Source organism: Sinohyriopsis cumingii, chromosome 11 (assembly GCF_028554795.1).
Source record: "Sinohyriopsis cumingii isolate HCF-2022 chromosome 11, ASM2855479v2, whole genome shotgun sequence".
In the NCBI taxonomy this organism is placed as follows: domain Eukaryota; kingdom Metazoa; phylum Mollusca; class Bivalvia; order Unionida; family Unionidae; genus Sinohyriopsis; species Sinohyriopsis cumingii.
Genome location: NC_142971.1, coordinates 110,779,517 through 110,805,923, shown reverse-complemented (window position 1 = coordinate 110,805,923; position 26,407 = coordinate 110,779,517). Strand labels below are relative to the sequence as shown.

The 26,407-nt window shown below is 36.8% G+C and overlaps 1 protein-coding gene across 7 annotated transcripts in view; it reads left to right on the top strand.

Annotated features, from left to right (window-relative positions):
- LOC149789290 (uncharacterized) overlaps positions 1 to 26,407 on the top strand; it is a 163,096-nt gene that overhangs the window by 2,099 nt on the left and 134,590 nt on the right. For 4 of the 7 annotated variants that reach the window (XM_089975488.1, XM_089975483.1, XM_089975482.1 and 1 more), the window contains exons 2-6: positions 1,724 to 1,747; positions 6,627 to 6,689; positions 10,161 to 10,277; positions 13,818 to 13,927; positions 19,503 to 19,647. In XM_089975488.1, the coding sequence (XP_089831614.1) occupies positions 1,724 to 1,747; positions 6,627 to 6,689; positions 10,161 to 10,277; positions 13,818 to 13,927; positions 19,503 to 19,647 (459 nt within the window). The remainder of the gene's footprint in view (positions 1 to 1,723; positions 1,748 to 6,626; positions 6,690 to 10,160; positions 10,278 to 13,817; positions 13,928 to 19,502; positions 19,648 to 26,407) is intronic. The other 3 variants (XM_089975486.1, XM_089975487.1, XM_089975489.1) reach the window with 3 other exon arrangements.

Below are 26,407 nucleotides of genomic sequence, written 5' to 3'. Positions count from 1 at the left end.
TGATACTTGACCCTTTCATCCTGTCTATATATATATCTTTTACAATTCGGTTCTTCCTCCACCATTAATACTGGCCGCCATGTATAGCCTATCGTGTGCTGAAAAATGGCGTTAAACCCCACAACAACAACAACAACTTTTACAATTCATCAATCATACCTGTCCAGTCAAGTATAGCTGAGTGATGTCATTACATTAATTGTGCAACAAATAGGATGAATATATTAAATAAATCTTATCAAAATAACTTAAATATTTTTGCTTTATTTGTTATTAACAAGCACATTCAAGTCATAATACATTAACCTTAATGGGCATTATGGCTTAACTATGTATTTTGGCATTTAAGCATATGTTGGTGTTTCTAGTAACCCTCTCTATCTGCTTTTATAGAGTCCATGCCTTTGTCATTCAACAGATCATCAGATAGCATCTTAAAACTGATGATTACTAATAATTTCAGATAGGTTTTGTTCATTTGTTTATGGGTGCTTTTTTCTTTTTTTTTCTTTTAAAAAAATGACATTCAACATTGTACACTTGATAGCATGTTGTTTGGGTAATATATTAATACTGTACCCCCAAAATGTACCTATATGTATCAGTGGAGTAGTTGAGTGCATTTTTTTCAGCATTTCACCAGAAAGTTTGAAGATTTTGCATACATATCCTTAAACAAACAGTGTAGAAATTAAGGTCAGGGGTCATTCAGTAATCTAAACCTGTCTGTAAAGGCAGCAGAAACATCAGTTCATAGATCACATTGAATAGCCCATACATGGCTTCTTTTGATTTTCTGTTCATTACAGGGTTCTCATATAAGTTGACAGACTGTCTTTTGATCTTGGCCATTTGAGCAACTGACTGGTCCAGATATTGTTTTCATAGAGTAATTAAACTAAGATAAGTGTATATTCTTAAGTAGGTGATAATTTCATTTATTGGATGGATTGAAGTGAGCAGGATACAGTAACCTTGTGTGGAACTTAAATCTGGGAGATAACAACATATACCCATAATTATGATTTTGTTGAACAGTGCTTATAAAACAATCTTGTAATAATAAATAATAATAATATTAATAATAATGATATTCAGTGCCTTGTATTTGTTTAAAAAAGCAATTTAAAGGATGATCCTGTGTACAGTGATCACCTGTGTGTAATGGCATGTTTTGCCTTTTTGTATGAAAGTCCACTATTGACAGATTTTACTGTATTGTATGCATCTGAAAAACAACATTCTGCTTTAGTTCCCATGACATAATTTCCATGGATATGCACTATAACATAATTATATTCCCTCAACTTTTGAATTTGGTCATTGAAACTTAATTCATCCACTACAAGCCTGAACATGGCAATCCATGCTGACCACCATGCAGTGTCCATGATAAACAACATTGTGTGTCATTTCCCACCAGGAACATGGATTCATGTTAAATCCATGATGTATTATGGAGATGAAATGGGACCTAAGTGCCTTTTCCAAGGTCAACACTGAGGCAGCCGATGTAGGCTGGACTGGACAGGCATCAAACCCATCAACATTGATTATGATTGACACTATGTTATATATGTAATGCTACAGCATTGTATTATTGATACACAATTTATCAACCATACTGCACTCTACCTATTAATTCAAAATGAACTGTAATAATAAAATGTCACAAGGATTATATTTTTATATTCACCAAAAACTTGTATTTCTTCTTTTGCAGGGTGCCACTGAAAATGTTGGCAAGGTATGCTACATGAATGGACAAGGTCTGATGAAGTAGAGAACTAATTTATTTCAAATTTAAATTATGTTACATAAAAGACAAAAAAGTTACATAGCTATTTGACTAATAAACTAAATGCTGTATGCAGTACAGAGATGGCTTGAGACTTCCTTGACGTAGGAATATGAAAATGTAGAAAACCTTTTGATTTTAAATTATGATTGGCTTTCCTTCCTCATGCAGATACCCGAAAGTATCAGTTCGACTATTTACCCTTAAGAAAAGTCACCCTTGGGGCAAAAATGATACAATAAAATTGCTGTAGACTATTGACCTCATCATCATTGGCAGCTCAGTCTCAGGAGACCATACAAGTAGCACCCTTGGAGTGTCATCTGTCTCTGGGGTTTTGGCATTGTCTGCTGTGGCTGTGCATGCCTATGTACAAATACAGTCCCTGTTGCAGTTGGTGCATACGTCTGAGTTGCTGGTGTTGTTGCCACACTCTTATTTCTGTCACATTTCTTTGCTGCCAGCTGGCTTCTCACGACTGCTATGCCCATGCAGACTGCCAGTCTCCAGGTGCCTCGGTCCTCTGCCTGCACTTCCCAGCTGTCAGGTGAAATGTCGCATGCCTTCATGTCCCTCGTGCATACTTTCCTTAAAATGGAGTGAGGGGTGGTCGACTCTTCTGGTGCCAGTGGCCAGCTGTCCATATAGGATGTTCTTTGGCAGCCTTCCATCCTCCATGTGTCAGACATGTCCTAGTCATTGAAGGCGGCATTTGCTCAGCAGGGAGTACATGCTGGGGATACTTGCACACTGCAGGATCTCGCTGTGTGGGGCACGGTCTCTTGCCAGCTGATTTTCAGGATGTGTTTTAGGCACCATATATGGAAGGAGTTGAGCTGGCGTTCTTGCCTCATGTAGGTGCTCTAGGTTTCACTTCCATATATGAGGGTGCTGAGAACGCAGACCTGGTAGACTTGGATCTTGGTGTACTCTGTCAGCGCATTATTTTCCCACACCCTCTTTGTTGGTTGGTCCATGATGGTGTTTGCCATTCCAAGCCTTCTGTCCAGCTCCACATCAAGCGAGAGAGTGTTGCTGACGGTTGACCCCAGGTAAGTAAAATTTTTTATTGCTTCCAGGGTGACACCATCAATTTTGATGAAGGGGGCAGTGGTGGCATCTTGCATGCTGCCTTTTGTCTTTTTCAGGCTGATGGTGAGCCTGAACTGCTTGCAGGCATCAGCAAAATGGTCTCCCAGTCTCTGGAGGGCATCCTCATTGTGGGTCACAAGAGCTGCGTTATCAGCAAAGAGCATCTCCCTGATGAGCACCGAACTCACTTTGGTCTTCAAGCGCAGTCATGCCAGGTTGAACAGCCTCCCATCGGACCTGGTGTGCAGATATACAACATCATTGGACAAGTCAAAGGCTTAGGACAGGAGCAGGGAGAAGAAGATCCCAAAAGGGTTGGTGCCAGCATGCATCCCTGCTCCATGCTGCTGTTGATGGGGAAGGAGTCTGAGAAGGATCCATCATACAGGACAGTTCCCTTCATATCAGCATGGAAATAGATTATCATGCTGCAGAGTTTTGGGGGACCGCCGATCTTACTGAGAAGTTCAAATAGGCCCTTCCTGCTGACCAGGTTAAAGGCCTTGGTGAGTTCGATGAACATCGTGTAGAGTGGCTGACCTTGCTCTCTACTCTTCTCTTAGAATTGGCAGAGGGAGAAGATCGTATCTGTTGCTGACCTGCCTGTTCTGAAGCCACAATGGGATTTTGGGTACACACGGTCTGCCAGCAGCTGCAGCCTGTTGAGGAGGATGCAGGCATACACTTTGCCAATGATGCTCAGGAACGAGATCCCTCTGTAATTGTTGCAGTCACTGTGGTCGCCCTTGTTTTTGTAAAGGCTCACAATGGTGGCATCAAGCATTTCCTTGGGGACTGCTCCTTCCTCCCAGCAGAGGCAGAGTAACTCCTGCAGCGGCTGAAGCAATGTTGGTTTTCCATGTTTGATAGCTTCTGGTGGGATGCTGTCGCTATCTGGTGCTTTGTCATTTGGGAGGGAGTCGATGGCTTTGCTGAGCTCCTCTAAGGTGGGCACTTTGTCAAGCTCATCCATGGTGGGCAGTTTCTGTATGCTGCTATGGGCCGCATTGGTGACTGACGTTTTTCTTGAGTACAGCTCTGAGCTGTTGTCCACCCATCTGGCCATCTGTTGCTCATGGTCTGTCATCACCTCTCCCATCAGAGATTTCATGGGGGCAAACCCTTTCGTTGTAGGGCCAAGGGCCTTCTTGATGCCACTGAAAATGACTTGGATATTTCAAGATTTGGCACTGCACTGGATTCCTTCACACAGTTGCTGCCAGTACTCATTCATGCACTGTCTAGCAATGCATTGGATGGTGCTTCAAGCACTTCTGAGGGCAGTAAGCATCTGTTCATTAGGGCATATTTTGTAAGCTCTGAAGGCTTTTTGTTTGTCCACGATTATTGGTTCCAGCTTGAGGTGGGCGGTAGTCAGCCAGTGGGATGCTATGATTCCTCCCACTGTCAAAACTGACCCATGGTGCCCCTTCCCTACGCCAATCGGGTGGGACTTACAACCCCTAGACTGCCAGCCTCCATGTGGTTTCCTCACCCAGGAGCATGGCTGGAGTGGCCTCTCCAGGGTACAAGCCTGGGCATGGAGTATAGAGATCCTGGGCTACCCAGACATCAGGATCCCCCTCTCATCCTTGCTTGTGGGGTCCGTCCAAAGGAATGCTGAGCATGACATTTGGCACCAGTCTGGATGCAGGAACTACCAGAAGAAAGTCGTAGTGGACACCCAGCTGCCTTAGGGGCTCCACTCTGAATTTTCTGTCTGGGTTTACTCCCATAGCCTTTTCTTCTCCCAAAGATACCACAAGGCAGCAGAGCCATCATCCAATGGCTGGGGCATTTCGTGGGTTTGAAATCAGAGTTTCCTTCCCCTAGACATACTGGCTGACAAGGCTAATGAGCTCCATCTGCCTGGGTTCAGAGTCAGAGTTTTTCTTCTCTTAGACTGGCTGCCTACCAAGGCTAGCGAACCCAGTCTGCCCACCCAGTTATGCTGCCGGGCACTCGGTTGCGCCACACAGCAGGCTCTGTGAAAACAGGGTGTCCCACATGAAGGTGCTGCTGTGGACACAATAGTGTATAAGAGGCCATATACAAGTAACCTTCTGCCCAGCAGAGCCAGACATTGGTCCCGCTGTGATCACTACACCTGGAAAGGAGAGGCTTCACTTTCCTTTGGCGAGCAGGATGTCTGGCTCAGACTTTGCACCTCCCCCCCCAAGAAAATTGACCTAATATTATCTTATTTAATGTTTCCAATGAACATCCAACAGCTGACAGCCAGTAAGTCAACCAGCAGGTGCATAGTGTGTTGGCAGATCAGGGTTCAGATTTCTTTTGAAATCTTGATAAGTGTAGTTATAATTGATCTTCCAAAGTATTTTTGGAATTTTTTGTTAAGCTTGTCTGCATTTATTATAGTTGGGTGGGTCTTGTACTCGGGCAGATATGGCATTTGTAATGGTATATTATTTATTTGGATTACTTCATAAATTTGTTAAATTAATGATTACACAAAGATTTGTCTCAAAGGTCCAGCCTAAAAAAATGTGCAGAAAAGCAGTCTTACTATCATAAATCACAATCATGTGGAACACTTCAACCCATTTAATAGTAGCTTTATGTTTCAGATAATATCCTTTAAAAAGAAACCTCTGACTAAAAGTTAACTCCAGATGGACAGACTGGTTGACATTCCGACTGCTATGGTTTGCCTTTTTGTGATATTTGTTGAAGGCAAGACATAAATGGCTAATTAGTGTAAAAGCAGCTTTCCTGATTTACCTTTTAGTTAGCAGTGTGACCATGAAGATAATCTGTGAAAGTATTGCTGAACATCGCTGCATGCAGCCTTAATAACACGTAACTAAACAACCCTGTGACCATGTTTGTTAAACCTTGCTATTCCTTTACTAATATGTGACATATTTAATCACAATATTTATTTAAACAGAACAATGATATAGGCACTTCGTACAGTACTTACAAGTTTTCCACAAAAATGAAACAATTTGATGTCTGTATTTATCATCCTCAAAGATGTGCCATTTACACTGGTGAATTGGTTTAAAGGTCTAATGTCTGTCCATAGGTACATGATTCAGGTTGCACATATGAACACTACACCCTTAAAATCTGTTCACCGTTACCTTGACTGTAGAACTTTTGACCTCCATGCCAATAACTGTATTTGCATCCAGTATAAATCTCTCTGATGGGTGTCTTGGTATCTCATTTTGTAGAATGTTGGTCTTCAGTCCATATGTTGCTGGTCTTACACCTTCACAGGCCAGCAGGTGTCAGCTGCCATAGTGAGTCCTTGGTAAAAAGACACTTAGGTCCCATTTTCTTAGGATAATATAATCAGATAATAGCTGAATGTGCCTTAATAAAACCAACCAATTGTTTAATGTTAATTCATCCTCAGCATTTATAGCTTGTTCCTTGAACAATTGACCACCAGTCTATAATTTCAACGAGTGCTCCATTTGACCTTGACTTTTAGCCTTCCTGGGCATAAGTCTCTTTGGACATTTTTCCACTTTTACATTGGTGTACAAAGTCAAGAGACCCTGCCCCTAAAATAAAAGAAATCTAAACTGCAAGATGTTGCTGGACAGACAGTGCGACCACTTTGTCTCAATTTTTGTGAAATTCCTTACTGTTGGGACAAAAAAGATAAATACAGGCTTCATTTGCATGTGCTTGATTGCTTTTCTTTCTACCCAAACTAACCATTAGCACCTTGCATGTGACCTTCACCATTTGACCTTTTCAGACTTCCTCTCTTCCCATCATCTCTCCAAAGCATGATAACTTGACAAGATCTGATGAAGCAGAGGTAAGCATGCACCCAAGATACCATGATTTGATTTCAGATTTTGTTAATGACTTCATCATTAAGGAGAAGTCATGGTAGTGAGAGTAGGAGTTGCATCTTGCATACATTATTTTATGGAGGATAATCCATGCTTGCTTAGTGTTGATGTTAAGTACTTCACCAGTGCCTAAGATCAAGTAGCCTGTGAGGGCAGGTAACTAGAGAGTTTGTTAGTCGTGGAAATAAGTGCATCATTCAACATAATCAAATGTTTACTTGCATACTTCTTAAAATAAAACCATCCTACATATGAAGTAGTTCCTGACAAAGAGAGGTATAGCTTTGACAGCTATTTAGTGACATTTTTTTCAGATGAGAAGTAATGACAAGAAGTTTTCATGTAAATTGTCTTTCCATATATTTTGTAACTCATGCTAAAATCTATATTATCTAATGCATCATAGTTTCCATGCAACCATTTGAACCCAACAACTTGTACCAGCTGTATACATCATAGATCGAGATCTTAACTAACATAATGTACAATAAGAGTAGGATTTACATTGTATGTTGGTAATTCTGAATCAAACGAACTGCACAGACATTAATCTGCCAATGATAATGCAAAAACAGGTCTGGGTCTATGATGACCCCAGTTGGGTTTGGATTAAACACACAAAATTTGTAGGAAAAAAAAGAATTTGAAATTTGCATTCAGTTATGCTTCTCAACATTTGACTGTGATCAAGCAAAGACAGTTTTGATGATATTATTGTAGAATCCTTTTAAAATGTTTATGCCACATTGTGAATTTGTTCGCAGCATATAGTGCTGTTCTTTTCATATCAGGCATTTCTTTTATGTTAAATTTTTTTGTGTGTACCATGTTGGGTCATTTGTGCTCCAAAACACATTTAGCTACAGAAAAACTTGTCTAATAGGGACAGTAAGAGAATGGGAAAAGTTGTGTTCTTTATAGACAGGTTTTCATTATGTGAAGGAGAGATACACTTCACCTTTATGCATGTACATTAACAAGATTGTTTTATTGTCTTTACAAACTATATATCAAGTTTTGATGGTATAAATACATATTTAATAGCATTCAAGTCCAAAAATAAATTTTTGCAATAATATGAACAGGTGAACAATTTCATTATCTATATTTAATAGTTATGATAATAATAATAATAATAATAATAATAATAATAATAATCATGAAGATAGTTCACAGATTTTATTTTTATGTTAACAATGGAAATATATTTTTTAACAAATATACGTTCCATCCATATTGGACAGGCATCTTTTATATGTGGTGTATTGCATACAGGTTTTTTCATTGGTATACCTAAAAGCAATTATTTTTGAGAGGTGTCATTTTGATAGTAGTGTCCATTATGGTCCTTTGGCTCTCTTTCTCTCTCTCTCTCTCTCTTTCTCTCACACACGCACACACACACACACACATCAAAATCTTGTTATTGCAATTTCACTTGATAAGACTTCTGCGCCAAGATGCATATAAGACCTATGCACTTGGTGCTCCAGAATGAAAATGGTGCTGATCAGACTGTCAGTATGGCTACCTTGTTAGCCTTCTTTTAAATCTTGTTATATCTAATTCTTCTCAAAAGATATTCATATACACACAGAGTTTTCATGAAAACATTTTTTTATTTTAAAAAGTTGGTTCTCAATAATAATAAAAAGTGCATATAGCACCTCTAAGCTGATGATCATAGCATGTCTTCAAAATTGGCCTCATTATGGGACTGTTGTATTGAAATGGGGTTTTCACTTGAACACTTCACACTATAAGAGGAAAATGATGCCTCCAAACATTTAAAAAATTTTTAACGCTACCTCCTTTGACTGGATGCATTGTTTCCCTTCACCCTCATTTGCACTTTAGAGACCCCCACATTTTTAAAAAAAAATTGGGGGCCTCCCAGTTTTGATACCAAAGTTTATTTTTTACTCAGTCTGGGCACCAGTTTTGACACCAATGAGATTTTTGACTTTCAGTCTTGCACCCCTAGGAAATACACTGTGGATGTCTATAATGACCATTAAGACAGTTCTTCCAATACCAGTATACCAATATTCAACTTTAGGAATGGATGCCTCGATGCCCATCCTGAAAACCAGTGAGGCTACTTCTGCTAAAAGGATGGTCACATTGACATGAGATTTTGACCCAGAGAATAAACTATATCAATCAATATGTAGCAGGTTTTGAATGAAAATGTTGCTCATCTGACCTCCATCATTGCACACCAAAAAATCTTATTACCACTCTTGCATGAATGGAGTTTTCTCACACAAAAACATCCTGCAGCATTTTAATGTTCTGAATGAAAATCGTGAAGATTTTACGCCCAGTATTATGGTTATTTGTTGTGGAGTTGAAAACAAGACTCTTTTGACCATGCAGTCAAACAAAACCTCATTGCTCATATTTTTATTCTTCAGGGAGCTTGTGAACACAGTGACTTATAGATATAAAAGTGGATTGGAGCAGAGGTTGTAAATAGTTCTGAAGAATAAATTAATATGTGTGCAAAGATAGAAACTGGGGGGTTTAGCTGGATTTTGAGTATGATAACATAACAGTATGATTTTGTTTGGGTATAAAAATAGGAAAAGGATAGAAGAAACAGAAATGAATTCCTGGAAATTCTTTCAGCCATCATTAGTTTTTTTGATATTAGATCTTTGCTAATAGCATGAAGGCATCTTCCCGTCCACCACCACACAGAATTACATTCATGTCATATAAATTTTTATTACAAGAGGAAAATTGATATTCAGAGTTCTTATGTCCTGTAGGTTTGATGACAAATTTCTTTGCCAAGTTTTGAAACAAATAGCAAGGTAGTTTTTAAATGTAATGGAATACAATGAAAATCTTCAAATATGTGTTTGTTTTGCTTGTGTTGTTAGACATACAGCAGTAAGCATTACTTTTCCAGGGGCAACTATAATGTCATCAACATGTGTGTTCAGCGGGCGTTGTTTATTATATGTCAGAGGCTTGTACCCAGTAATAATATTACATGTATTACTTCAAGAAAAATTGTTCTGATTGACTGTAAAGATAGCATGCGTTGTATAATGATACAATGCTTTACTGTACTCACTGGTTTCATGTATTAACATAGGGATATTTTGAGATCATGGTGTGAAAATAATAACACAATGATGGGCTTTTCCTTCATTGAAGACCTTGTTTTATTGAGCTGTAGAATATAGTTGTTGGCATTGTGATGGCCAATATCATATTTCACACCTTAATAATATGATGTGAAAATCGACAAAAGACCATAGACATATAATGTTTACTTCATTGCCTTTGTAAGCAGAAAACTGCATCATAATTGCCATTCACATGCGAGTCCATTGGAGTCCTTGCTAGTACGAAGATGCCATTACTTGTTGCTTCTAAATAAGAACATTGAGGCAATTACTGTAATATACTTTTTCCAATAGGGTTTTCTCTGTCCTATGTGTATGAAAAATCTTACTTCACCTGAAGCACTACAAGCCCACTTTGACACAGAACATGCTGAAACAAATGCTGGTTCTTCCACAGTGGGATCAGGAGGGGTAAGTTTGTGATAATATTCATCAGATACATTCATACATATGTACACATACATGCACACACACACACACACATGCATACATACCAGGGCTGATCAGATTTGTTTCTGCCACTTACCCAGGATAAGTGGTTTCAGAAAATTCACTTGTCTCACCCACATTTTTACATGTCCAAAAAATTTTACACTCTTGTCTAGTTTTGGTGAAATGTATGCATTTTCATCCATGGAAATAAAAAAATAAAAAATAAATAATGTGCAATTTATTTTTTCTACAGATTTATCTTTTAATTGTCAGGTATTATAAACTATTTCTTTCTCTGATATGGTATCATCCATACTTTCTTCAATAAGAACAGAAATGAATTTACTGGAATTCAGGCTTTCCGTAACTTCTTCTTTCAAGACTTTATCAATTGACAGAGCAAATTCTCTTGCATCAGGTCTGTTCTTATAATTAGCACCAAGTTTACTACTGTTACTTGCCTGGAGCATGCACTGCATTTCCATATCAGAAAATGGTCTTCCAGATTGTGCTTGTGTGTAATATGTATTATTGAGAGCTCTCATTTTATTTTATTTTACATTTTCATTCTAATTTAATTTCAAAATGGCCTTTCCTCTTTTAATATTATCAAATCCAACTCCAGGGATTTTCTGCGTTTGCTGATTAGTGTCATGTATATACTGTGCTGCGCAGGCTTTATGAGGTTCGAAACTGTCAAGAGATGTGATTTAGTCAACCTTAAATGACTTTTGCATTGATACACACAATGGTGGAAGAACTAACCCATGCTAGTCTGGGATATTGTTTAACATAGCTGCAATATTTTTCATTCATTTAGTAAATTCAAGCCATGTAAGCTTATCAACCCAATGTGGCTGAAATTTCTTTGTCACATAATTGTGTCATATTGTATAATTTGTGTTGCCACAGTCTTGAAAAATAGGTACCTCAGATAGTGTTTCCTTTGCATTTTATCCTCAGCTTTTACATGAATTTTCCTTCTGTGAATTTTCCTTATGACCATCTTTGTGAAATTATTTGAATACACTTGTTTTATCCAAAAGGAAAAGATCATATCACTTGACAACTAGTTCTCATAAAGTCATCATATACATTTTGTTGTTCAAAAGCAAACAGTGACCACTCCTTAATTAACATATCAATTGATTCAAACACAATATCACACATTGAAGTTGATCATGTGTAAAATAATTAAAACAATTAAAGACTCGTTACTCTTATTTATTCAGTTCATACAGGAAATGGACACTCAAATTAGTAATTTGCATTTCATTAGTTTTATTTCATTGACTTGGTGGGTTGAATTCAAAGTGTGATCTGGGTTGAGCAAATACAAGGCTGTTTGAAACACTGATAATCAATCATACTGAATTTATTTTGTTCAATGTATTTTGATTGGCTGATAATTTTTTTACTTAGCCCAGTATGCTGTCAGAAGTAGTAGAACTTTTGCACATGGGGCAGTTATCAATGACCACTTAATGTAGTATCACAGGATGTGTATAAATAAATGAAGAGAGATTGTATTCAAGCATTCAGAATGTATAAGGGCTTGATTGGCCTGATGAAGGTAGATACGGTCATTATAGTATGAAAATTATTGCTTGCCTGACTTGTTTTAAATTAGGAGAAAAACGTTTGCCGGAGACTAGCAATATGAAAAATTGTACTTGTCTGACTTAAAAAATGAATAGTCTGGGCTATGGAATTTTATCAGCTTTTCATACATACAGTACACACATATTTTTACATTTGTCATATCGTTCAATTTTCTCTATATTCAGGTGGAAGAAAATAACATGTACTTTCGTTATGGATCCGTGGTATATATTTGTAATCAAAGAAAGAAAGAGTGGCAGAGGCAGACCTGAAATGACAAATTGAAAATGTTCTAGTTTAGCGTAACATAAATTACATTCAAGTTACAAAAATTATTTAGTTTTACTGCTTACTGTTAAATACCGAATGACACCAGTCTACTAAGCTATTTTGGATTATGTTTACTGTTTATTATTGCTTTTAGTCTTGATGATTCTCAGTTTGAAAAATGAAACAACGGTTGGGCTGGAAGTTTTCAAATTTCTGTTATTTTATTTGCTATGGACATGTTTTTTGATGCATTGTATGTTGTGAGTTGTATCAGTACATTGTTTCATGTTCAGTGTTTTACATTGAGGTCAAGGTTACAGTCATAGAAAAAATGCCTTACGGTTTTGATTACACTTTTTAATTGCTTGCATGTCTTAAAGCCCTATATAGGTTCTGTTGTTGTTGTTGTTGTTGTAGGGTTTAATGCCATTTTTCAGCACAGGATAGGCTATACAGGGCGGCCAGTATTAATGGTGGAGGAAGAACCCAGGAAAAACCCCGGAAAGAACGACCGACCCACGAGAAGCTACTGGCAAGCTTTCTCACATACCCACATTAGCCGAATCTGAGACACGAACTCATGCAGACAGAGGTGAGATGGCAGTGATCCATAATGGAAAGCGCTTTAGACCACTCAGCCACTCGCTCCCCTATTAGTTCTGTTTTTATTAGGATAATCATTATAAAATGAGCTTTTTCATTTATCAATATAATCAGTCTTTTGACGTTGGGGTCAAGGTCCCTTGTTATACAGCAATGCTTTGATCAAAGGCTCATCATGAAGTCCCTGGCATAATGTGTAACCTCTTCTGTGCTATCTTAGCTCCTTGTGAGTGTTTAAAACAGAGAGGTTAGATAATATGCCAGTATCATGTATCCTTAATTATCATGATACACATCCTATGATATGATACAACTCATACACAGAAATAATAAAGAGGCAAACAACTGAAAGTCATTCATGACCATTGAAGATTTCAAAACATCTTTGATAAAGTATGTATTGTTTTGTATAGATTCTCCACCTTTTGTACCAATGTGTGTATCAAGGCATACAATTATTGGTGCATTGGTGAATGGTTTCTGTAATAGAAATATAATACGATACTTTGAGGCCCGATGAAATTGGAAGGTCAGCAAATAATCAGAAGATTGGAACCGTAGCTATGTAAAATTCTAAAAATTAGACATGTACATTGCAATACAGAGTTTATAGTATAAGCAAGTCTAATAAGAAAACATACAGACACACTGTATCATAATTCTTTTTTAAGATGTTACTTTAATGTTAAAAGATTCTAACATCAGAATTGTCCTCTATTTAGCAACAAATCATGCCAGTCAGAAAATGTTTTCATTATTAAGGTAAAGCTTATCATGGTGGTGTGACAATAAAGATTTGAATGAACCAAAACCAAACATTTATAAAATTGTAATCTTCAGGCCATGGCTGATTATAGGTGATAGTGAAATAAAGATTCCTGTGTTATATATATATATATATATATATATATATATATATATATATATATATATATATATATATATATATATATATATATATATATATATATATATTCATATTTAAAAAATTGCACCCATTTTCCTTTAAATTGACTACAGCATTTTTTTTACAATGCTTGACAGGAAGGATTCTTGTGTCCAATGTGCAGGATGTCACTACCATCACCTGAGGCCCTGCAAGAACATTACACAAAATTTCATGAGAGTGGCTCACAAACATCATCAGAAAACAGGTAACCACATAGATAGGATTTAAGGTGTAAAATTGATATTGATGCTTTGAATCATTTAAATCCGAAACATTGATGAAACATTTTATGGCTGTAGATGATTTTTAGCTCTACCGTAAGAGCTTATGGAATGGTTTGCCATCTGTTTGTCAGTAAGGGTATGTTATCACTTTCCATCCTAAACTATTTGGAAAATTGTCAGGAAACTTTACACACAGTCATCCCATGGACTTCATGGTCCTAAAGGAAAATGGTGCTGCTTGGATATCCAGTACAGCCACCACAGCAACCACCATTAAATATCTAATTATTGCTATTCCTCCTCAGTGGATGGTCTTATGAACATTGGATTTTCATTGAAAGACTTTTTATGATGTCTAGCTGGTCCTAGATAAATTGGTGCTGATTTAATGACCAATATGGCCACCACAGCAACCATAATGAAAATCTTGTTATTGCTGCTCCTTCTGAATGGATTGTCTTGTCAACTGGGATTAGCCCTAAGACTTCTTATGGTGTCATATTGGTCCTAAATAAAATTGGTACTGATCTGACATTCATTGTGACCACCATGGCAATCATCTTTTTTTCTACTCCTGAATTTCATATTGACATTGAGTTTTCAACAGAAGTCTTCTTACGATGTTTAGCTGGTCCTAAATGAAAATGGGGCTGATTTGATATCTAATAGGGCTACCACAGTGCCGTCTTGAAAATCTTGTTATCACAAGTCCTCCTGAATGGATTGTCATATCAGTGCAGGGTTTGTATGAGATCTAGTTGGTCCCAAATGAAAATGGTGATAATATGACATCTTATGTGACCACCATAGTGGCCATTGAGAATATTTTGTAAATGAAAATGCTGCCAAGAAGTTTTCACCAAAGGAGTTCTTAAGATGTCTACTTGGTCCTAAATCAAAAGGGTGCCACTTACAAATCCAGTATGGCTGCTACAGTGGCCATCTTGAAAATCTTGCTTTTGCTACTCCTGAACTGATGGTTGAATCAGAAGAGGCTCCATACTAAATTACTTTGTATGATATCTAGTAGGTCCAATATGAAAATCTTGTTATCTCACTGAAATACTTCTTTTGATGTCTAGTTGGTTGTAGATGAAAATGGTGCAGATCTGACTTCCAATTTGACTGCAGAAATGGCCATCTTGAAAATCTAGTTATAGCTGCATCTTCTAGATGGCTGCTTTACGAAAAGGCTTCCGTTAATGTCCAAAGTGATATCCAATATGGCCAACATGGCAACCATCTTGAAAATGTTGTTTTTGTTACTTTTCCAACAGGGAAAGTCTAATCAGCACAAAGCTTCCACCATAAGACTTCTGATGGTGTCGTTTTGGTCCTAAATGACATCTTGATCCTAAATGAAAATGGTGCCAATGTGACATCCACAGCAGTTAAGTTGAAAATCTTGTTATTGCTGAAGAATGTTATAGATGGTTTCAAATTAATCAATTAAAAAGAATGGTCTTATTTTAAAGTGCTTTCTGCCAGTAGAGCATCAATCCCTATTTTTGATGTCTTGACACTAGGGTTGAAACAATACACCATATATAATTCATGATACAAAGCCTATGATACAATAGATTATCGATACACATATCAACTTGATGGTCTTTTCATCTTTCCTATATTTGTCAGTGGTAGGGTGATGCAGTTTTATGTGTTGACATCTTGCTTTTGTTGACAATATGCCGATAACATTAACAGACTGATCATCTGTATACCATTCTCATCCATGACATGATAAAAATGGATCCAAACAGACTACCTGTTAGTTATCAGTGGTTTTAGTTCAGCTTTATAAGCCATTTCAGGCTGCTTCATTTGATTTTTTTATGCAGGACTCATCTTGGTCACCATGCCCATTGTTTTAAAAACATCTTATTTTCATGTCGTCACTTAAATTGGTAAGGGACAGTGATCTTCAAAACAGATGAAACAGTGCAGTTAACTCATGCAAGGAAAATCTTATCTAGAGCAAGTCCAAGTGTGAGAGTGGAGATGACTGATAACCAGATCTATCATATTGTACTTACTGCATATGCAAAGCAGCTGCCATGAACGCATGCACTCATTTCTGTCCATGAAGAAGGAAGCTATTGACAACACATACATGCCTACTTGAAATTAACAAGGTGACTGTAAATCATGCAGTTTGGAATCTGTTCCCTTGCTAATTCTCTGCAAATTTTGTTTTTATTCTGTAGGCATAGTCAGTTGTTGATTACTTTATCATTGTTAAAGGAGACATTCCAAACTTGTTCCCCAATGTATGACTTAAGTATTTATAGACCATTTAATACCCACTTTTGTGAGCAGCTTATATGTTGCTTTGTGTGTATTTGTATTGAGTTTTGAATGCAATAATTATGGTGCGGCATGCATTGAATAAGCTATTGTTCTGATGGGTAGTTATTGTTTTACTCTGGACTTGACTAAACAATAACCATCAATTAGAATAGAAGTAACATATTTAATTGTATGGCAAACTGGAAGTGTAGCTTTCGGATCCATCCAGGCAGACAAGATACAAAGCAAGAAAGATATTTTGCCTAAATCTTGGTATCAAATGATCAGTAAATTATGTAAATCTTACCTGAATAACAGGTCTGGAATGTGTCCTTTACATTGACATATGTTAACATTGGCTGGACATGCTGACATGATGAAATAATTAGCATTGAATTAGTGGGAGGGTGAGATTTCAAACCACACGAGTTCAGATTAAATGTATTAATTTGTAGAAGGCAAGTGGGCATTGTCAATAGTTTTTTGTTAATCTGACAGAAATGAATGAATATACTTTCTACAGCTGTCTTAGATGAATTCTCAGCTTAGAGAATAAAAAAACAAAAACCTAATATTTATTCACAATTGCTGAAGATTAAAATAACTTGTATAGAGTATCATTTTGTACTGATTCTTCACCTTTTGTATCTGTATGGAAAAAGTATAGATGCATCAATATAATGAGTAATCATTTTGCTCCTACTTGACGCTTTTATTTGCATATAATTTACGTTTAATGGTGACATAGATTTTTCTTAGTCAGCAGCACTATTGTCCTTTTGGTGTACACTTTGCAATATCTGACGAGGGCATAATTATTCCTAATACTTTTTTGTCCCATTATATTTCTATCCTGAATCCATGGTAATGCAGTTTATACACAGAAACCACTTGATGTGCACAAGTGAAATTTTGTAGGCATTTTTATTTGCACGTATTTATAAATTACGTTTTTTGATATTTCTGCCATTTTAGAGATTTATGGATATTTATTAGTTTATTTGTTTTAATGCTCATTTGTGATAGAGATCTTGGACATATACATTTAAATGAAAGCATGGCTAACGCAGTTTCTCTGAAACAGTTTAACACAGGTAAATAAAGTTTGACAAACATGCATATGTATATGCATTCACTAGATGTTAATGCTGTTTAGGTGATTTTGTTTCTTTAATTTGTTTTGCACAGCATTTTATTGTGATAGCCTTGCTGGAATAATTACTTATAACCTGCCTATATGCTTCAGTTTGTGGCCTGATTAGATTTAACACCATTCAAGCAATCTTTTGATGATTTTTAATCTTCTGGGTTTTTTTGTGTTTCTCACTAATTTATTATCCCCATGCTTTTCTAACTAGTGTTGTGTATATTTTCATGCTCTTCATCCATCCATTATTCTATCAATCTGTCCATACCATAAACCATTGGGTGGATTAGTTACATTGGCCTTGGGTAACCATCTGTAAGAGATGTATCATCCATGGCTCCCACTCCTGGCATTCCCTAGACAGGTCAGAGGTCGATTTACAAAAATGTTAATTACAAAGAGATTTTGAGACCAAACTTTGTACATGTATATGCAGTCAGTCACATAATAATAATAATAAAAATGAGTACTTTGTATAGCACCTAATCTTTAGACTCTAAGCTCTTTACAACATTAGACAACACCTATAAGATAAAAAACATATAATAATATTATTACAAAAACAAACACCATGAAATTAGAAATACGTTAAAAAATAAATTAAATAAAAAACATGCTGAGAATATTTCAGGTATGAAACATTATTAGGTCTTTAAGTTACTGAAATCTTATTTGAATTCTTGATTTAAAATGTACTTATCCAGTTTCTTTGTTGACATAAATATACATACCATGTAGTACAGGTACACCCTGGTTAGATTAATTTGAGAATAGCAAGAACAGTTTTACATCAGGTTGTTATTCAGTACCAGCAGGGGGTCATCTCAAAACACATTGGTAAATATGGCTCATGAGATGCATTGGATCCTTTTTTAAATCGATTATAACGGATATAAACTTAATTTGAATTAGTTGATTGGCATGGGACTTTGGCTGAGAGAGTTAGAGCAGGAACTTTTGAAACCATCTTCCTCCACTATGCTGAGGGGTTGCAGGTTACATGCTCACATTGCTACTAGCATTTGAAAAAAGTACCAGAGTTTCTAAAGCTATAGTTGCTTTTTAGCGGAGATCTTATTTGAAGCATTTTCAATGGCCATATGCTGTTTCTGAAATGATTTGTGTTTGTGCTTTATATGATTCAAGATTTTGTCAGTTCTACCATCTCATTAAGCTGATTGTGTCAGTTCTACCATCTCAGTCAGCTGATTGTGTCAGTTCTACCATCTCTGTAAGCTGACTGTGTCAGTTCTACCATCTCAATAAGCTGATTGTGTCAGTTCTACCTTCTCAATAAGCTGATTGTGTCAGTTCTACCATCTCGATAAGCTGATTGTGTCAGTTCTTCCATCTCAATAAGCTGATTGTGTCAGTTCTACCATCTCAGTCAGCTGATTGTGTCAGTTCTACCATCTCTGTAAGCTGACTGTGTCAGTTCTACCATCTCAATAAGCTGATTGTGTCAGTTCTACCTTCTCAATAAGCTGATTGTGTCAGTTCTACCATCTCGATAAGCTGATTGTGTCAGTTCTTCCATCTCAATAAGCTGATTGTGTCAGTTCTACCATCTCAGTAAGCTGATTGTGTCAGTTCTACCATCTCAATAAGCTGATTGTGTCAGTTCTTCCATCTCGCTAAGCTGATTGTGTCAGTTCTACTATCTCAACAAGCTGATTGTGTCAGTTCTACCATCTCAGTAAGCTGATTGTGTCAGTTCTACCATCTCAATAAGCTGATTGTGTCAGTTCTACCATCTCAGTAAGCTGATTCCATTGCAGATGGACTTCATTTTGCCTTGTCTTTTCCACACCTTCTACCTCAATGAAATCCTTTCAGACTTCAGGTCACATATATTTATCAACCATTTTGAGTTTACAAGCAAACCAACAATTTTTCACATCATAGATAACATGTTTTATTTATTTAGATAGAATATTAATTCTGTGCATGCATGCATCACAAACATGAAATTAATGTTGTTTATGGTGTACGTGACAGCTATAGTCACCCACTTGGGAAGGTGGTGTGAAGGGGAGTGGGGAAGAGGTGCTGAATATGTAGTACAAAGCAGTGAAGAGCCATTCCATTTTCACTCATTTTAATTCAAATGCTTATATGAACAGAAATGGTGATGTACTTGCATTACGGCAAGAGATTGAAGACTTGAGAGTGTCTCTGAAAGAAGAAAAATGGTACACAGAGGAACTCAAGAAAGAACTGGAAAAATCCCAGAGAGGACAGACACCTACCATACCCCTCAAAATCCAGGTGAAACTGTTCATAAACTTAGATTTAATTTCTGGATTTCAGTTAAAATTTGTCAATAATCGTTGCACAGTTTCTGTAGAAATTTATTTATCTCAACCCCAGTAATTCCAACCACTCTTTTTTTCTGTTGATGATATGTGTCTTGACATTTTTACTGTAAGGCCAGTCCCATCAGAATATCAGAAGACTTTCATATTTAAGCTAATTGGGTGTCCTCTGGGCAGCCATGACAAACAGATTTCAGCTGTAATTATTTGAATTCTCTATTTAGTTTTGAGAATGAATATTCATGACCACATTTCTCCAAAATACACGGAGTCTGGTATTTACATATCTGTTGGTTCAGTAATAAATCCATAATTCCAGCTAATAACAGAGTGTAGATGTATCAGAGCAATAGGTTACTTTTCTATGTTAGCATTTAGAGAGAGGGTAATTTAATATTTGTAGAAGGTCTAATTTGATTTCCACTGTTTCTCTGTTAATAGGTCAAGCCAGAGTACAAGTCAAGGGGGATATTAGTTTTTCCATCAGATACATTCCCCATTCACATTAACATTAGGGAATAAGCTCTGCTAGCTCTTGAATAATCCAGCGAATTTTGTTTTTCCCATCTTTATATTTCAACACACATTTCAAAGGGAAGAATCTCTACCTATTACCTCATAGTGCCACCACTTGTTTAGCAGTTTAAGCTTTCACTGTAATGTTATCAATGTCATCCACAGCATCAATAAACCCTTCAGGATCTTTGTTACTTCTGACATCCTTCAGATAAGTGTGATGACATATTGAGTTAATGTTTCTGCAGGACTGGTAACCTTATTTGTGAATTTTAATGAATAGTTTTTAATTTTTTATTACATTTGTTATCTTTGTTTTTCAGTTATGGTATGAGTAAACCATACATGCAAGCTACATTTCTGTTCCAAACAAGTGGTTAGAGAGTGCACCTCAGATGTGGGAGGTTTGAACCCAGACTTAGTCATACCAAAGACTTATAAAAATGGTACTAGCAGTTGCCTCACATGGCACTTTGACTGGAAGACCTGATATCAGGATAATGTTACTGGTGAGACATGATACCCCAGTGCATGACATCACTATAAACTGCCACACTGCAGACATCATAGTAATATGACTATAGTTGTTAAAGCTATGTTAAAAATCCTTACAAACCACAAACACTGTTACAAACACCTGTCAGATTGCTATTATTTATGTTATTACAATTGCAGTCATTATGGGTGGAAATTTTCAGATTCTCATTTCCAGTTTTTATTGTCTTTTATGAACAATGATTAAATGTTTCATTGCATGAATCAATGATCAAGATTACAATCATGTCACTAATCTTGCTGTGTGTGTGTGTATGTGTGTGATTTGGATTTTTAACGTAGCTTTAATAGTTTTCAGTCATATCGCTACCATGTCTGCAGTGTGGCAGTTTATAGTGATGTCTAGCACCGGGGCATCATGATGCAGACATGTAGCATGATGTCCCCCCCAGTCACATTATCCTGTCACCAGGCTGACCAGTCCGAACACTAACCTCTTAATGCTGAGCGCCAAGTGAGGTAGCTGTTAGTACCATTTTTGTAAGTCTTTATTATGACTCAGCCTGTGATCGAACCCACGACCTCCTGCATCCAAGGCAAACGCTCTAACACTAACCTTGCTTGTGCAATGCGTACATCAACAACACCTTAAAGTGTTTGTGGCTTCAGGTCAGAGAGAACATGACCTTGAAGGCCTTTTTTACCTTTTGGGGGGAAAATCTTTTATATACCAGATTGTGACTTAATATTTTAAGGATTTTGGATATGATGTGTTACCTGTGCCTTATATATATTATACAGAATTTTGTATTTTTTCTTGTACTTCATGTTTGCATTTGTTTGGAAGTTTTTTTCTTCCTAATGCTTCTGCAATTCATTTGTATAATTTTAAATGTTTTAGTTAGCACCATAGAGTCATTATTGTGCTGAGGTGCCATTAAATGCTACTCATACTATGTATGGTCCTAAGGAAACGTCTGATGGTGAAAGATAGACAAAATCAAAATTATTGGAGGGCAACACATGAAGTCATCATTGGTCATTAGTGTACTGGGAAACATTCAGGTGGTGCCTCCCTCTCCAAAGATTCTTTGAAAACAGCTTTCAGCTACAGTCACATCCAGGTAGTTAAAAACAGACAGCTTGATGGTACTGGATGCACCTGTGCTACACAGCTCTAATGCCTTCCTGGAGTTGCAAATGAGGAGGAGGCTAATTGAAGAGAAGACTACATGATTGCTTTTGTTGGGGAAGTTTTGCCATTGTCCTTTCTTTGGGCCCTTCTCACACTGCTGTGAATTAAGAGAGAGACTGTCCTCCTGATATTTGGCACCCCGTTAGGTGTGAATCCCCTGCATTGCTGAAGATGGCACATGCAGTACAGAACTGGCCAGTTGTTTTACTGGGTATTGTAGCTGCATGCAGCTTCACTGTTCAGCCTTCATGCAGACCATACATACCAGATAATTTAGCATCATTTCAGAGGATCTGCCACGTGATGATTGACCAACGATTGTATACAAAATTGTATGAGGACTGGTATAACTAATTCTTTCAGTTTACTGGCTTCTTAGCTGCTGAACCTGCTTTTCACACCTTCTGTCCAGCAGACCTGGATTTCATTTAGCCAGCCTTCCATCCCAATGGAAAATGCTGTGTTCGCTATACTGCATTCAGCACACAAGGCAGGTCCATAATTATTGGATACTGTGTATGGAAATACAGACTGACACAAATGCATGATGATTCTACTACTTCCTTGTGCCATTGCATGTTGTATACTCTAATCCAACCATGTAGAGGACATACCGTATATACTCACGTATAAGCAGAATAATTTAGAAAAAAACAAAGCACTGGAAGAAGAGGGGTCAGCTTTTCTGTGGGCCAGTGTATTAAACTTGACAGTCTTTAAGTTGTTTTGTTGGCTACTGTAATATCTGTAAATACTGGGACATGAAAAAATGATTTAGACATATGCATGTAAAAAAAATGTTATATATTAAATTGTTATAAAAGTACTATGATTGATTTTTCTATTATTTTGCATGTGTATATTTTCTGATTTCTCCAACATGAAATTAAATAAAGGTAAATACAGACTTCATAATTTGTGGGCTGGTTGAGTTTACCCGGGAAACCAGACTTAAACTATAATGCACAGTACTTACACAGTGCAAAGTGTGCATAGCATCGCTTAAATTCTTATTTATTCCGAAACAGATGCAGATTTTGCTTTATTCACTGTTTCGACCAAATTGCATTCTTCTGGATAATATTTCAGCTAGTCCTTAATATGTTTCATTTACGTTGAATCACGCGCTCACAAGTTACTCATTTTCAGTGATATAAGCGATCCTACAAACTGAGTGAAAATGTATGCACGTTTAATTGTACACGGCACATAACCATCATAACTTAAATGTTCACAAAGAGTGGTAATAATAAAGGCTAAAATACTCATTATAATCAACTAATCATCAATCTACTTTTATGTTTTGGCTGAAAAACGTTATAACTTTCCACACGATGGAAAGCTTGATGTTTCAGAGTCTCCTTTGTTGATTTGTTTTTCATTTTCCGACAGCATTATAGGCCAGTTAAACATTAAAACCCTGAAACTGGCTTGTGTTAAGATGGAATTTTGACTGGCAACTATACCAGTACATGTACATTGATGTGTAATTGCCTTTCATTCCATAATATTAGCACAATTACCATAGTTTTGTAAAACGGGGTATAAGGCATACCTGTAAACTGTTCAAAATCCAAGTAGGGAGACTGAATAAAATAATAGGGAGATTGGGACCTAAAATAGGGATGTTTTTCATGGCATATTTATAACCTTGTTTTCACTAAATATTGACTGATCTTACAGGTCCAGTATGCATGAAATTTGCAAAGGACACGCCGTTTTTCCCTGTGATACCCCTTATTTTCCACCAGGACATGCCCTATTTTTATATTCAGGCCAGCTGTAGCCAAACTGTACAATAGCTAAAGGTTAGTCTTAAATAAACAAGCAACAAAGCTAGTGCGACTGATTAAAAGTTAATCCTGCTTATCGATTATCGATACAACTATTTTGTTAACTTAACATTCTATTTACTGAACTCAGCTTTTACAGCATTAGCATAATTTTCGAAATATTATTTCTGAAACTTCATTATTGTATTTTGGAGATATCATTAAAGTTAAGTGCAGTGGTGCCCATGTTTCGACTCCAAGAGATGTACTTCATTCAGCGCATGTTTAAACCTAAAATGTAAATGTGGTGGCGCCGTTATGTAAATATGTTCTGTTGCCTAAATGTGAGCGTTGAATCAAACCGTATTGTTGTTCATTGTGTTGTCATACTGGGATCACAATTTAATGATAAAAATGTAATTACTGGTGCACTGATATAAAATGTCCAATGCAATAATGCATAAACAAACAATAATTGAGTCAAAAGGGAGAAGTAGTGTTACAGAAATTCGCAAATGCTCAATTCTTGTCATCGTTCAATCAAATTATACACAAATCTAAATTAGGCAGAAACAATAAGAAAACAAAAAATTAAATAAACCACTTTTCAAAAAAGTCTATTCCATTTCTTTTTAATAGTTTTTGTCAATATAAGTTTGCCTAAATAAATGCATTTAGAACTTACCGCGTGATGTCACGGATTTGTGGGTCAGCTTATATGTGGGTCATGCACTTTTTAGTGTTTATACCTATTTAGTTTGGGGGGTTGGCTTATACATGAACAGGCTTATACGCAAGTATATATGGTAACTCACTTTTAAAGCCCTGGTAAAAGAGCCAGAACTATAAAGTCAAGGCTTTGGTCGACAAAGAAGACCATCCCTCTTTTTTGCATCCTCCTACAGCTTGTGAAAATCCAATTTTGAGCCATCTGTTTGTCAAATCTGGACCTGGATAATTAAAATGCTTCTGTAAGTCTTTTACCAGTATCATATTCCACGTTTCCATCATAAGTACTTGGAGACGTACTGTATTGATGTGCTGAATGTTGATAAGAATATTTTGTCGGGACAAATATCTATTGATTTGGAAGGTCAATCACCAAGTATTAGATGCAACTTCAAAAGTTGTGTGGAATATGTTGGTGACTTTCTGGAAGTGAAAGCTGTAATGAATGCTTTTTTGTTGGAGAGACAGACTATCATAATTGATCACAGTAATGCAGTGGTTTCCTACCTCATGAGACAGAGAGGACCACACCCATCTAACTATCCTGCTATAGAAAATTCCATGCTAATGCTCCAGGAACATGATAACTATCCAGATCAGAGACCTTCCCAATAGACTCCGTCTTTTTGCCCATTCTTGCTCAAGAAAGGGCCAGATTCTGCACACTGAGTGGTCCCTTCATCCTTTGATCTTTCAGTGGATTTGTGCACTTTGGGGACATCCGATAAGAGATCTGTTTGTGATGAGGTTGAATCCAGAACCAGAGGTCTAGGCTGTGGATGATCTGACTGTGTCATCTGGGAGGAGATTAGGGATTATGTTTTCCCTCCAGCTGGTCTTTTCCCACAAGTCATTCAGAAAATCTGAGACCAGACTTGCAAAGTGGTTCTGGTAGCTCCTCTTAGACTGAACATGGCCTAAGCTTCTTCATGCTTGGTTCTTGTTGTGAGAGTATCGCATAGAAATGAGTTAGCAGCCATCAACCATAGAGAAAATCTCACAAGCAAAAAGCTTTCCATTTGAAGGTTCACATAGAGAGGGGCAGGTTTTCAGGCATTGGGGCAAAGAAAACAACATCATCCATAATATAATAAAAGCAGTCTAATTGTGTTGCACAGATTAGAATTGTGGCTGGTGGGTCCAATGGCTGTTGCTTAGAGAACTGCCAGACCCATCTGAAGTTATCACAACCTACTTACAGGTATGGGTTTTGTGCTCTCACTGGATTTTCCCTATTTTTTCCTGAAGTAAGGAAAAGTCACTCTTTTCTTCTTACCTGAGCATTACTGTCATGTGGTACACAACCAATGGTCATACTGCCATCATATTGGAAGAGAAGTTTATCCTTCGTATGGGGAAATCAGACAGTCTTTTAACAAAGAATTCTGACGGAAGAGGTTGAATGCTTATGCATTTCCCCTTTTCTTACCTATTCTTCTAACACTAATGCAATTGGGAAGTATATTTGAGAAATATTTAAATAAATTCTGAAAATATTTACCCAATCACGTCACGTTACTATTAAACCCTCCCACTCAATTGGGTAAACAACTGGGAGCTACTTGCTTGGCAAGGGGAGGTAATGGGTTACTGGATTTGACAGGTAGCAGATCTTATTTTCAAATGTTAATGTATTTGGGAAGGTATTCTTGGAGAAGCATAAATTACTTTTCTTTCCTTTTTTTGTATACAAGACAGATTGGAGTATTAGATGAAGTTTGGACTTTTAAAAAAAGAATAGCAGTAAGAACATTTTTGTGGCTGTATTGTTTGGGAATTAAATGTATGCAGGGGTGGGGAGGCCAGAAAACACTTTATCATAGACTCTACTATACATCTGTTTGTTTGTTTTTTAAATTTTAAGCGCAAAACATTTTGAACTGTGATAATTATTTTCACCACCCATGTGTAACACTAAAGTAAGTGCCTTCCACCACCCCTTTCTCAATTCAGAATCAACCCATAGAGAACTATCTCATTATATTATTATTAATTTGAATTTGATG